Source organism: Microtus oregoni, unplaced genomic scaffold (genome assembly GCF_018167655.1).
Source record: "Microtus oregoni isolate MIOR12 unplaced genomic scaffold, Mior012 000022F_ref0000154, whole genome shotgun sequence".
Lineage (NCBI taxonomy): Eukaryota > Metazoa > Chordata > Mammalia > Rodentia > Cricetidae > Microtus > Microtus oregoni.
Window position 1 is genome coordinate 20,672,235 of NW_024543081.1, and position 14,233 is coordinate 20,686,467.

A 14,233-nucleotide genomic window follows, 5' to 3' on the forward strand; every position below is an offset into this window, starting at 1 on the left:
AGCATGTGGCCCCTGGGTGGTTGCCTTCTCACAGGATCAAACAGTGACCCTTGGATGCGATTTATGCATCTTCCCCATTAACAACTGGTTCGACTGTAAATTACTGATAATTATGTTTTTCCTGCAGCTCTGCTCAGAGGGTTGCATTAGGGCACATGCGTGACTTTGTAGTTGTAGCTGCTGGACTATGGGTTGTTTTTCTTTTATAGCCAAAGCACTTTCCAAGGTGGGGATGAAATGGATAATTGTTGAAAGTACATATGCTTCAGTTAGACTTCCTGAGCGTGTGTCAACCTCTGCCACTTAGTGACTTTGTGATTCTGGATTATTTTCTTAATCTCTCTGAGCTTTGGTTTCCCCACGCAGAAAAACAAATGACTTTTACTGGTGCAGAATTGGGGGAAGATCTGGCCTCTGTATGTCGGAAGTATTCAAAAGCCAGAGGGTATTTCAGAAGGTAGAAAGTCATCTGGATGCTACATAGGCAGGCTCTGGAGGCAGACAAGAGTCTCCCTGGTCAGAAGACCCAGCCTCTAGAGAGGCTGCAGTGTGCTGAGGACCAGATATGGAAGACTATACTAAATCACCACCTGCTAGCAGTGTGAGCCTTGGGCAGTTCCTGCCTTCTGTATACCCCTCTTTGTGTATCTGTAATTAAGGGCATCTACTTCAGAAAGCTGTAGTGAGGATGTAATGAAACGTGTTCATGTATTTTACATGCTTCCCAATAGTGTCTGCTGCCCAACAAGCCATCTACATATGCCTTCTGGTCCTGGAGATAATTCTTTCCCCCAGTTGAGTAGTGAAGAAACCCACAAACAGCCCACGCAGCATGCCCAATATTGAACCTGGACACATGGCCACTCCATCCCTGGGAAGCCATTCTGGTTAGAATGCCTACTGATGTTATGTCTAGAGTCGTCGGCCAGGGTATTGTGTCTGCTGCCTCTGTAAGGCAGGAGAGCATAGACAGCCCGTAGCTGAGCAATGGAAGGATTGGGCTATGTGTCTATGAGTGAGTTATCCCTTCCCTTTTCCACCTGTTCCCTTGGCCACTTGGAGCGTCATCATCTCCCTGTGGTCAGCTGCACCCAGCAGTGCCTTCCATGAGGCGGTGAATGAGCAGCAGGTGCTATATGTTGTCTTGATGCAGCCACCAGATGCATGCCTCTGGCCTCTGTTGTTTCTGCTGATATTCACCCCTACGACCTGTCATCTCCACCACAGGGGTCTAGATTCATGGTGGTTTTTAACTTAAATACAGGTACTCCTCATACCTGGTGAGTTTCCCAAATTTTATTAGATATCATTTGCTACATTTGTGTAATAGGAACAAATTCTATTGAGGATGGATGGCAATGTATGTTCAGTTCCAGGCCAGGCAACAGGCACAAACTGGGCTTGTAACAATTGCCAGGCTCCTCTTTTCCAAACTGGAGGACACTTCCATGAGAAGCAAAGGGTGGTGTGACTGTGTGTCGCACAGAGAAGTCCATGGGTGTGCCAACATAAAGTGCAGGATGTCATCAACTCTCCCCATTCCGTGATATGCAGAATGGACTCTTTGTATCGTAAACTGAGGGCAAGCAAGTTCAAGGGCTTTTCCAGAGAGACTGAAGTGGGTGTCAGCTCCTGGAATGATGAAGCCTGATCTGGGTAAAGACACAAGTGTCCCCATGTTCTCCTGTCTCCTGAGACGCAGGGGATATTTGTTCTAAACAATGCATTGGATGAGTATCGACAAGTGAACGCCTGCTGAGGGAGCAGAGACTCTATAGTCACCGGTTTTTATTCTCACGCTTGTAAGAAGGAAATCCAGCCAGCTAAGAACACATTACGTGTCTTTTTTGATTCCTTCGCTCTCGTCTCTGCTCTAAGTCCAGAACTATTGCTCAAGTGGCTCCCCAGTGGCTATTGGATAAATCCATGTATATGGGACAGTGAAGGAACCCTGCTCTGTCAGTAGCTCCTCTTCCAGTGGAATAATGCATTGGTTCCTATAACCTATTACTTCTCCTCACACATCCAGAAACTCAAACTTTCAGAGAGTTCTCTGTTCTAGCATCTTGGTGCAGCCCAGAAGAAGTGGGTTTTTGCAAGTTTGAATGCATTTGATTGCCAAGCAAAAAAAACCAAAAAAACTCAGCTGTAGTGACATAACCAATTACAGTCAGATTTTTTTTTCCCCTGTGGGTTGAAAATGTTGTCATTTCTGTAACCAGCAAAAGTAAATGGTAGGGATTATGTTGGTGGCGAAAAGTGAGTGTCACACCCCATTCCAGGGGGCTTGGACCCTAGGATATCATTTCCTTGACTCTTCAAAATCATGCTGTGCAGGGCGCCTTGAAGACTACAGTCTACCTACTAATGTTTTCCTCCCAGCTCAGGGGGTCAGTGGTTGTTTTATTTGTATTAAATCAGAGACCTGGGCTGCACCTAGTGGAGACAGTGGCCATATGCACTTGAACTGACATCGGACTACCCACAGCAGGCACACATGCCCAACAGTGACTTGAGTATTATGCCACGAGCTCAGGAACTTGATCTCTCTCAGGAGGAGGCCTTCTCCAGGTAGGACTGAGTAGGAACATCACAGCCCACAAGCACCTGAAGGAAAGGAATGCAATATGCTCTGTTATCCCTTTCTGTGTCCTTTGAACAGGGTGGGTGTTAGGGACATATCTAGGGGTCAGTCTGGCTCTCAGTTTAAGAGACAGTGAATGTGAAAATAAACAGGCCATGCCCAAGATGTAGAGGTGTCTTTGTGAAAGGAAATGGAAGATGGCTGAGTTGGCCTTGGGGTACCACACCTTCCTCCCTGAAAGCAGGCCGTGTTAGCTACTTTTCTGTCACTGTGGCCTGACTTGGGAAACAATTTTCAGAAGGAAATATTTTATTTTAGTTTGTGGTTCCAGAGGTCCATCATACTAGGGAAGGCATGGTGGAATTTCTGGCATTGGGAGCCTGTGATAGCGGCTGTTCATGTCACAGTTGTTAGGAAACAGAGACAGCAATGGCAATCAGGTATAACCTTCCAATCCCCAACTTCTGGCAGCCAGCCACTTCTGCTGGGTGGGATCATACACCCAAAGTTTACAAGACATCTCAAAACCATGCCACCAGTGGGAGAAAGGAGTTGAGAATGTGAGCTTCTGGGGTGGATGTCAGATTCAGCTATGACATGTGTGACCCACAAGGCCCCTGCCATTGTTGGGAAGCCTGACTGGGAGTTATTTGGGGAGCTATCTGTGCTGACTTAACCACATAGGCTATGAATTGCCACTCGCACCTCCTGAATGGGTGGGGCTTAGCAATGGCATGCGCTGAGGGCCTTTGGCAGTCTGCAGTTCTTTCAGGAATGGTTCCTTCCTTAAAGCGGTGTGGGCAAGTCTGTCTTTCCCAACAAGATACTCAGTTTTTCTGACCTTCAGACTGTCCTTGTCATCTGAGTCTTCAAACCATGCCCTTCCTTCCCCTGGGATATAGGTAGATGTGACCCAGTGACCCATCAACTCCAGGGTTTTACTCACCACCTGAGTCAACTCCATGGACAGTATAGGCTCATCTCAATGACTAGCCATCCCCAGCCTGTCTTTCTGGAGGGCTGCCAGAGCTAAAGCGATCGTTCAGTTCCCCACAGCTGCAGGCTGTGCTGGGTGGAGCTGTCTAAATATTGCCCTGTGCCTGTTTATTTCCTCAGATTTAGTCCCAGACAGACAGCCTGGTGCTGCTTCCAAAATAATGTTTTCCATGTGGTTGTCAGACCTGGTGGTGCCATATAGGGGATCAGCATTAAAATCCACACCTCAAAGCAAGGGCACTCTCACCCATCCCCCTTACTGCGGAGAGCTAAGCATGCCCCAACAGTCCTGAACTCAAAAGTTGACGTCCCCAAATAGGAAAAGTGATCAGTTGCTGCACATAAAATTAATGGGATAGTGAAAATGCCTGGTGGTTAAAATAATAATGCATAATAGCCAGATTGCTTCCTGGGCAGGGCTGGATCACAGGGAGGTGAGCTCACCCTCTGGCATACAATTCCCACTCAATGAATGGCTCACTGACCTAGTATTTTCATGAATATGTTCATATAGATATTTCATATTTCATTCCTCCACAAGTGGGTTTTCCTCAGCCTGTATCTCCTTTGGTTCGCTTTTCCATTTTGCTGAATCTTATTGTTCTTTAAAAAGTATCAGTTCCCTGTCTCGAAAAATCAAAAAAAAAAAGTATCAGTTCCTTGATAATTTGTACAGTATGTTTTGATCATATTCACCACCACCCTGAACTCCTTCTAGATCTGCTAGCCTTCCCTACCAACCTAAATTTATGAGCTCCTTAAAAAAAAATACACATATATTCGTGGTTGTATAGTCTTTCACTGGAACATGGCCTACTTTTCAGGGGATACCTTCTTAAAGAAAACTGACCCCATCTTTCCCTGAATTATCCATTTCCACTCAGCTAGGAGTGAGATTTTGTACCCACTTCCCCTCTCTATGCTGGAGATTTGGTCTGTCTTGAATTTACACAGATTCTGTGCTTGCTGCTACAACTGCTCTGGGTTCATATAATCAACTGCTCTGCTGGGTCTAGAAAGCACTGTTTCCTGGTAACCATCCACTACCTCTGAATCTTAAAATCTTCCTTCTCTTTTGCAACCATCCCTGAGTCTTGGGAGGAAGGGGTGTGATATAGTTTCCCCATTTAGGGCTGAGATAATGTCTTCCTCTCTCTATGTTAGGCAGTTGAAGGCCCCTGTATTAATTGCTCTTCACCGCAAATAGTAAGAAATTTAGCTTCTCTGATAAAGAGTCGACGGATGCATCAGCCTATGGATATTGTTGTAAGTCATTGGGAGTCTTGTTTAATCCTATGTTCTTAATTAACAGAATAAAAGCAGAAAGTTCTCTCCTAGGGTCTGTGACCTGTTAATTCATAAGTTCTTAGACTAATGATAGTGCCAGGTCTGGGTTTCATCTTGTGGAGTGGAGTTAAAGTCTACCTGAAAGCAGATGGTTACTCCAATCAGGCTCATGCCATTATTGCATCAGTGGGCATGTCTTGTCAGAAAAGTCATTATTGTCACTTAAGGTTCACAGCTTGGCAAGATGGGCAGTGCATTTTCTCCTCTGGTAGCAGGCTGGCACTTTCCAGCACTAGGATAGTTAGCCAGTAGGAATGAAGCTTGCAGATCAGTACCAGCATGACATTTCCATGTTCTATGACTCAAGTATCTTTAGCAATGTTTGTGTGTATGTGTGTGCGTGTGCGCTACCTCCACAGGTTTTCAGATGACTTTTTGAGAGGTCTTCAGAGTTATTTATCTGTCCCTGTAATCCCTGTTCCTCTACCCTATCCTTCCATCCTTTATACCTCTTGTTCAATTAATCTTCTTTTAGCCTTTATACCACTGATCATTTCTGTATTTTGTTATTGTTCCTTTGAGAAGAACATTTCTGGGAAAACCTCACTGTTCTTGGGCAGGCTGGCAGATGCAACTTGTTCTGGTGTCCCTGTGAGTTCCTTGGAGGTGAAATCAATGCCATGATCCTGTTTTACCCTAGTATGATATTTACCGAGTCAATGCTTAACACACAAGTACATGGAAGAAGAATTAAAGAATATGGGGCCACCAGCATCTTCTGTGTTCTCCTCTTTACTGTGGGTAGAATAGGGCTTGCTGCTCTCACACGCTACAGGGATGTAGTAGGCATGCTTTCTCATTTGTCTGTTTCCTCTTGCTTTTTTTCAGACGTTCTCTGCCCCAGTGTTCGGGTAGAAGGAGACCGCTTTAAACACACCAGTGGAGGAAGCAAGGAAATCACAGGTAAGAGTGACTCCAATACGCACGATTGCTTTTGCGTGCAACCTGCACATCTCAGGGTGGCCTCTCTGGCTCTTTCCTCATTCTCGTCTGTCACCAGTGTCCCAGTGGAATGGTTAGAACTGTGCAGGTGGCGGTAATCCCCCAACACGGAGGAGCATCTATATCTAGTTTTCCTTTTGGCGGGTTGGGGCCTTCCTAAAAAAATTTATTACACCAAGTATAACAGGAGTTGTTGAATGAGCAAGCCAATAATAGCAAACTGAGTGAATGAACGAATAAAGACACTTCAGAGAGAAAGGGGGTTGGATCAGCATTATAAGTGGATGAGGAACTCAGCAGGTGGGAGAACAGACCTGTGACTAAAGACTTGCGGCAGAGAGAAGCTATTAAAAGGGCTGCCATCTCCAACAATGCTGGGCAGACAGGACGTGGCAGATTGTGGAGTATGGGGAGCTGATGTACCTATTGCTCACTGTGTTGTGTGATGATTAGTTCTCCTAATATCTTAGCACTTTGAATGTGTGGACTGTTTGCTTCTCCTCCGCTTTCCTCACCAAGATCTCCCTGGCTCCCGGTCCTTTTCTCCGTCTTCCCTCTTCCATCTTCCTCAGCTCCAGTTTCTGTCCTGTGCATAGCTCCTACCTTGGGCAGTCAGCACCTGAGATCAGGACTGAGTATGGTTCAGACACGTCCAGTCCCAGGAAGACATATCAAGTCTATCAGTTGCCCCTGTGGACTGCAGCATTGCAACATCTTTAACTTTAAGACTCAAAATTTTTCTAGTAAAAGGCTACTATACCTGTGTGCTCAACAAGAACAACATGCAAGGTAGCAAGCTGATTCTCCTTGAAGCAACTCTCACCATGATGCTGCAGGGTCAAGTCTGTGCCATGTTCCTTGGCCTGGCTTATAGGTCCACATCAGACCCTGGCTCCCAGAGTTTCCACGGAGGATCCAGTGTGGTAAGCTGTGGTAACTGGCTTCATGCCTTAGACGCCTTTGCCCCATCTTGCCCATCAGGCAGCTCCAGTTAAACCACTGGGACTTTTGGAGGAAACCACAGCAGACAGAGGTGTCCCTCTGTTCTTGCTGATTAGGCCTGTGAAGCACAGTGGATACTCAAGGGGAACTGTCATTGTCACAGCTGCTTTGTCTGACTCACGAGATGCAGGTGACTTTTAGTGTTTCCCTTTGACAACCCAGGTGCTTTGAAGTTCGTGTGTTTGTAGCTGAGCCTCTCTGCCCAGAGTGGAAAACTACTACACAGTTTGAATTAGATGTGTCCACTTTGTCTCTTGGTGATTCCCCAGTGATGCTGTCAGACAATCCTGCAAGGGGAATGTGCCTATTCAGTTCTATGCAGGACGTCTCCCTTTGAAGTCCTTTTCAAAGCCCCTTCGTACCTGGTTGCTTTGTCTGCATTTGGCTTTGTAAGCCACATGCTTCGAGAACAGCATCTCCCAGGTAATTAATTATTCAAGAAGTGTTGGGACACATATTTTAGATCAGCCTGCCACTTGCCAGCTAGGTGACTGTAGATCAAATTCCTGATTTCTTTGAACCTTAGTTTTTCCATCTGTACAAAAGGGGGTCTCTGAGAGTCCTCACTTCTAATAACTTCAGTGCCGGTGCTTGGTCACCAAAAGTGTCAGGCAGCCTACCTGAACAATGGCCCGGGTCTCTTTTTATACGGTCAGCTGAGTTGTGGTGAGGCCCTGCATTCAAGGACTGCTGGCTTACCTCAGGATGTCTGTTCTAGTAGTCAGTTTATCACCTCAGAGCTTTCCAGTTTCCTCCCAGCCCTTGTTTATTTTAGGCAAATTGATCCCTGTTAGGTTTCAAGCCTGGGACAAAAGTCAGGTCTTTCCATGTTTCTTTTTCCTTTATGCACCCCCCCACCCCTTATTTAGTCCCTGGTTTCATCCCAGGTTTGAGCACCAAATGAATGGGAAAAAGAGAAATAGAAAGGAAAGGAAACAGGACTCTTCCTAGGTATAATGGAGGAAGTTTCTTATAGATATATGGGAGAGCATAGCCAGAGCAGGGGCTCTGAGAGAGTCCAGAGTCTATGTGAGCTGTGCTGTGTGAGGAGATGCGTAGGGCGAGGAGAGAAGGGAGAGAGGGCAATCAGGTGCAGCATCCAGAAGGCCCAAAGGTACAAAGAGAGACGAGGGTAACCAAAATGTCTAGGTTATATAAGGAAGAACAGTCCAACCTCCTAGGCTGGAGACTGTAGGATGTGGGGGTGGGGGGGGTGGGGGTAGGGTGGGGGTGGTGGTGGTGGTGGTGGTGGTGGTGGTGGTGGTGGTGGTGTTAGCCAGGTTGGCCCTGTAACAGGTAGGGACTGAGGGATGCTGGGACAGTCTGGAGGCCAGGTCTGCTTTGATATGTTAAGTAGGCCCCTCAGCTATTTATCCCAGGTTTGAAACCTAACAATATCATTTTATCACCTAGTTAAATGCTAATGTTAAATGTGTTTGAAGTTTTTGAATGAACCAGGCCCAGTAAAGAAAATAGCCTCTTGTGATAAAAAAGGAAAATTTATTCCAAACTGCCTAGGCTGCCTCTTGAAAATCAGAGAGAAGCAACAGGGGGTGGTGGTGGTGCTTTCCCAGAGTTTTAAGGGAGCAGGTTCCTGGGAGGAGGGGGGCCTGTAACCTGAGGTGAAGGACTTTGAAGTATATAACAGGTACTTGTGAGTAGGGATTGAAGGAGCTTAAATGCTAGCATACACCTTGATATGCTAATAGGTACCACAGACATATGTTAATGAAGGATCAGAGGTCTGACGGAGATAAGGAGAACACTTCCTTTAAGCAGGTAGGCACTGCTTTTTTTTCAAGTCCCTGACGGGGATGCTGAGTACCTCTGCCCTCTGATGAGTTCAGATTGCTGTCACCAGGACAGCCAGTTCCTACTCCAAGTGTTCTTGGGAGTAGTTAACCCCTGGCCGCGTCAAATGCTGGAGACCTCAGCTGCATGTCACTAGCTTTCCTGCAGATTTCATAGGGACTCCCCAGGATCCCTCCTTGCTGTGGGAGGTGGCTGCCCTGTGCTCTGCCTTGGTCATTTTGTGGAGCTTGGTCCTGCCTGGTCAGGGTGTCAGTGGTGATGTTGTCTCTAAGCTTCAAGGCTCCCTTGTTAGGCAACTCTAAGAAGACGCAATGCCAATGGTTCCCTTCAGACTCCAGAGAGAGCTGTTGATACCCTCAGAGTGATTACTGGGCTCTGGCTGCCTTCAGGAAGCTTATGCCATTATCAGATTTAAATATCATCTCCGTCCAGTAGAAGTTGTCCCCCTCTTTTTCTAGTTAAGGAAGAAGGCTCAACAGAGTAAGATAGCTTCCTCAGTGTATGTGGGCAGAGGGTGCTTTGGCTTCACTAAACATAGGGAGTGCCTGTAGCATATCTTTCCCCTCACATGGTGGATAGGGAGTGATTTATTCTACCTTGTCAGCTCATATCTCCAGGTATACTCACTGAGCTGAGGGCTCCTTGCTGCATGTACCCTGGGCATTCAAATTCACTATTACATAGGAAGTGCAGTGTTCTTGGAAGGCAAACTACACCATGATAAATATTGTTATAACTGAAATTACAATGAAATTACCTGGCATGAGTGAGAAGGAAACACGGAACGTGCAAGAAACTTGCTTACGAGCTTATTAGAGGGGGTGCATACAGGCCTGGGAAATCGGTGTGCAGGGGGAGAGAGAGAGAGAAAGAGAGAGAGAGAGAGAGAGAGAGAGAGAGAGGGCGCGTCCAACTTTTTAAAGTCTGCCTAGTGTATGCGCATAGAAGGTTGGCGTGACTACGTCATACACAGATGACGGGCTCATGCATGCACACATGGGCTTAGCTGAGTCACAGTAGATATAACTGTGCATGCAAGCATGTGGGTCACATGGGCCCTTTAACATTCAGGCACTTGTGCCTGAGGGCTTGTCTGCATGTGCATGGCTCTAGAAACCGAAAGTACAGCCTTATTTGTGGCTGAATAATTACAATAGCCACAACAAATAGTTATAGGCCCTAAAAGCACAAAAGATGAGCAATTTCAACCTCACACAGCTTACAGATGGGGGACTGTTGTCTAGGGAGAAAGTGAGTCAGTCATTTTTCCCAGGAATCACTGTTGGAGAGACCCACCTTACCCTCTCCATCTGCTAATTTTCTTCAGAGTTTGTAATGGGAAAGGAAGTGCTCACACTCACACAGGGCTAAGGGTTGTGTAGAGCATCTGGTATATCGTCAGCATTTGTTGTGGTCTTCCGCGCCTTTTCAGTTAAAGCTCAAAGTGAACCATTCAGTGCCATGGGCTCCTGTGTATGAATTCCATCCCATGGTCAGCCACTAGAACGGGTTCTGCTCTCTGGAGGCTTGGTGGGCCTAGGCTGGAGGGCTTTCCAACTCTCCAGATTGGCCAAAGCAGCTTGGTGAGAGCATCCTCCTATGGAAGGATGCACTGCAGGTGGTGGTGACGGTTGCTACTGAATGGTGCGCACTCAGGGTCTTGTGACATTGTCAGAACATCCTCATCTGCTAGGTATCAAGGCATCCTCACTGTCCTCTGAGCAGTAACCAGCCAGAGGCCTCTGCTGGCCACAAAATATGCCAGATTCCTGTAAATAGGTGTCTGAGAAGATTTAGACTCCCATCTCCATACTCAGCACTCCCCAAGTCCAAAGCCCCCAGACATGACTTTTACTTTACACAGACCGGGGCTCTCAGTTGTCTTTTAATGGAAACCAAAGGAAGCTGAAATACTCACTGTTGACTAATGCCGTCCCGCAAAGGCAATTTATGTCTCTCGTGTTTCACTCTTTAAAACCATGAGATTCCAAAGCTACAGACAACAACCTAAGAAAGCTCCAAGGGAAGGGCAGTAATATGGTTGGAGGAAGGAAAGCCTTAAGTTGTGAGTGTTTCTAACCTAAAACAGCGGTTCTTAACCTGTGGGTCACACCCTTTGGAAAACCTCTATCTCCCAAAATATTTACATTATGACTCACAACAATAGCAAAACTACAATTATGAAGTAGCAGTACAAATAATCTTATGGTCTGGGGTGTCCACAACACGAGGAACAGTGTTAAAGGGTCATACAGCATTAGGAAGGTGAGAACCGCTATCCTAAAGGATCTACATGTGCATTTGAGCTTCTAGAACACGGAGGTTCCCACAGCAGGAGAAACCAAAACACTTTCATGTGCCTTGTAGTTAACCATGATCCAGGGCGCTCACGGCTCCCACATTCCAGTGTGGTGGTCAGTGGCTGCATTCCCCAGTGCCTTATCCTAGCAGTGGACTCGAAGCTACAAGGCTCATGGCTCAGCTGCTCTTGTCTTCCTAATATGTATTCTTGTATCTAAGTCCTCACCCCTTGAGGCAGGGTGGGTGACTAACTTTGAAGAGAGTGAACTAGCTTTTTATTGGTTATTTGAAAGAAAATGGGCCCCAAAGGGAGTGGCACAATTAGGAGGTGTTGCTTTGTTGGAGTAGGTATGGCTTTGGTGGAGGAATTATATCACTGTGGTGGTGGATTTTGAGGCCTCATATATGCTCTAGCCATGCTCAGTGTCTCAGACCACTTCCTGTTGCCTGTGAGTCAAGATGTCAGAACTCTTAGGTCCTTCTCCAGCACCATGTCTGCCTGCACACAGCCATGCTTCCTGCCATGGTGATCGTGAACTAAACCTCCGAACCGTAAGTGAGCCACCACGGTTAAATGGTACCATACATGTGTCTCTCATCCTCTTCCTCTGCTGAACTCACTCCCAGCTCTTCTGTTCACACAGGTTTCGATCTGATGGATTTGTTCAGCGTGAAGGAAATATTGGGGAAGAGAGAAAACGGAGCCCAGAGTTCCTATGTGCGGATGGGTTCCTTCCCCGTGGTGCAGAGAACTGAGTGAGTGGCCGTTTCTCCTTCCAGAACTTCTGCATGCTCTGGGAAAGCAGGGTGCAGCCAGCTACAGCTGCCCACTCAGCACCGAGCTGAGAAGTACCACGGCTAGTAGTGCCTGGTGACGGTTACACCCAGATGACACAGCTTAGCTGCTGACCTGGGAGGTTAAGGGCTCTTTGCAGCTCCATGATCATTGCGCTAATAATTTTCTCATCCTTTCGTGCTCATCTGTTCATTTGACACTAATCATCCATTTGTGGATGCAGTTTCCTTTCAGATCATTAAGGATCAACCATTTTATGGTTATCACTCAAGCACGATTAGTAAAAGCTCAGGGTTAGAAATTGGGGTTCAACCTGAAGATCTTAAAAGTAAAACAGCCAGCCCCTGGCTCTTACCTTGACCGCAGTCTGAAATGGCGATCCTGCCTCCTGGAATCCCAGAAGGAGACTGTGTGAATGAGAGCTGTTCCCTTCCATTTTATAATCCTCTCTAGGGCTGGGATTAAAGGCGTGCACCACCACCATTAAAGGCATGTACCACAGGTTCTATGGAAACTAGTGTGGCTACTGGGATTAAAGGTGTGTGTCACCACAATCCGGTCTGTCAGGCTGACGAGTGGGACTGTTTTACTCTCAGATCTTCAGGCAGTCTGTATTTGTTAAAATACAGTTAAAATCCACTACATATCACCAGATAGCACCTCCTATGGACCAGCCATGGCATCACCTAGCTGATGTCTGTCTCTTAGAATCCTGTAATGTTTTTGGTCAGTGAAGATCCAGTTTCCGTGTTGACTGGGTGTCTTGTTTATACATTACCAAATGCGTCAGTTTTCTTCTATTTCCGCCTGATATGAGTATCCCTGCTTTGTCATGTTGAGAAGCTATGCTACAAGTTATTTGCCTCCCTGCAGCTCCAGTGAAGGGATGAAAGTGATCCCAAGGATGAGTGGAGATCCAGTGGTCACTAGGTACTGACGGATGGTCTGAAAACTAGGATGCTCCTGCATTTTCCATCTTGTAACTCTTTAATCCTTCTATGTTTTCTTCAACTCGGAGGCCAGAAAGGGCAGACTGACATTCGCAATCACCATAGGAGTCTCATGGCTTGACCTAAGCCTCCTTTGTCGACTACTGTATGTTTAGAGAATTCCAGGCACCTCCTCCTACTGCCAGGCCTTTGTTGGTGTCCCTCAGTCTAGTCTGGATACCTGCTCTGCTCCGCCTCCGAGTATGGTACAACTGCTACTATACAATACAATACAATACTATATAATAGCTACTGCTCTTGGGAAACCATCCTCCTTTAGTTGGACTGTCCCTTCCTATACTCTCCACACAGCACATTCCTGTATTGAGCGTGGTGAACTGTCTTTGCTGCTTCTTTAGAGGCTTTGAGAGAGACCTAAGTATCGGTCCTTTCTAGAGTCCCATCGTTGAGCTAATCACTGCCTGTAGCAGGGGGTTGGTGGCTCTCTCCTGAGAGCACGAATTAGAGCACAGTGAGAGAAGTCAGATTTCAGCTACCCATGGTGAACCATGAACACACAGCCTGGAGCACAGCACTGAGTTCAGCAGGTGTTCTCCGAGTACCGACTGTGCATTAGACTGCAGTATCACCTCACCCAGAGCCCCAAACCTGCATTCCCTGAGAGTAAAAGAGAATGGGGCATACAAATCCTCTCTGAGCTTCATCTTTGTACCTGTGGAACAGAGTCTGCACTCTGACCTCCTAGGTACTACTCAGCATCCTCTTCTGCAGCCATGCACGGATGCTTGGGTTGATGTGAGTCACCTGGTCCCAGGCTCGTTTAGGGTAATGTAAGAAAGGTCAAGCTCCAGACTACACTCTTGCTCCACTAGCGACACAGCTAAGAACCAAAATAATCACACAGAAACTATATTACTCAAATCACTGCTTGGCCCATTAGCTCTAGCTTCCCATTGGCTAACTCTTACATCTTAATTTAACCCAGCTCCATTAATCTGTGCATCACCACGAGGTCATGGCCTACCAGCAAAGTTTCAGCATGTTTGTCTCTGGTGGAAGCTCCATGACTTTTTCCTGACTCTGCCTCCTTTCTCCCAGCATTCAGTTTAGTTTTCCCCACCTACCTCTGCTTCCCTAAAGCTCTGTTATAAGCCCAAAGCAGTTCCTTTATTAACCAACGATATTCCCAGCATAGAGAGGGGAATTCCACATCACTACTCAGAAAAAGAAAAGCATCATATGTAATTTAAGCATGTAGGAAAATTCACTGGAGAAGGAACGAAAAGGCGAGTGTTATACAGATGTGGTGGATGCCTCACTGAGGGCCCTTCCCATTGCTGGAGATGTCTTGATCTCCTGGGACACCTGTCAATCAGCAGAACATCTTTAGGCTTTTACTCTATAGAACAGAGGACTGGGCACAGCTTCTGGGTGATGAGTTTAGCTTATGTGACACTGGCGCCTTCCTGAGTTGGGGATCACTGTGTAATCTGTTTCATACAG

At 46.6% G+C, this 14,233-nt stretch overlaps 1 protein-coding gene across 1 annotated transcript in view; it reads left to right on the top strand.

Moving 5' to 3' along the window:
- The window catches only part of Col22a1 (collagen type XXII alpha 1 chain), a 210,689-nt gene that overhangs the window by 15,161 nt on the left and 181,295 nt on the right, over nt 1-14,233 (top strand). The window contains exons 3-4 of the mRNA XM_041672342.1: nt 5,756-5,830; nt 11,629-11,740. Of these exons, the coding sequence (XP_041528276.1) occupies nt 5,756-5,830; nt 11,629-11,740 (187 nt within the window). The remainder of the gene's footprint in view (nt 1-5,755; nt 5,831-11,628; nt 11,741-14,233) is intronic.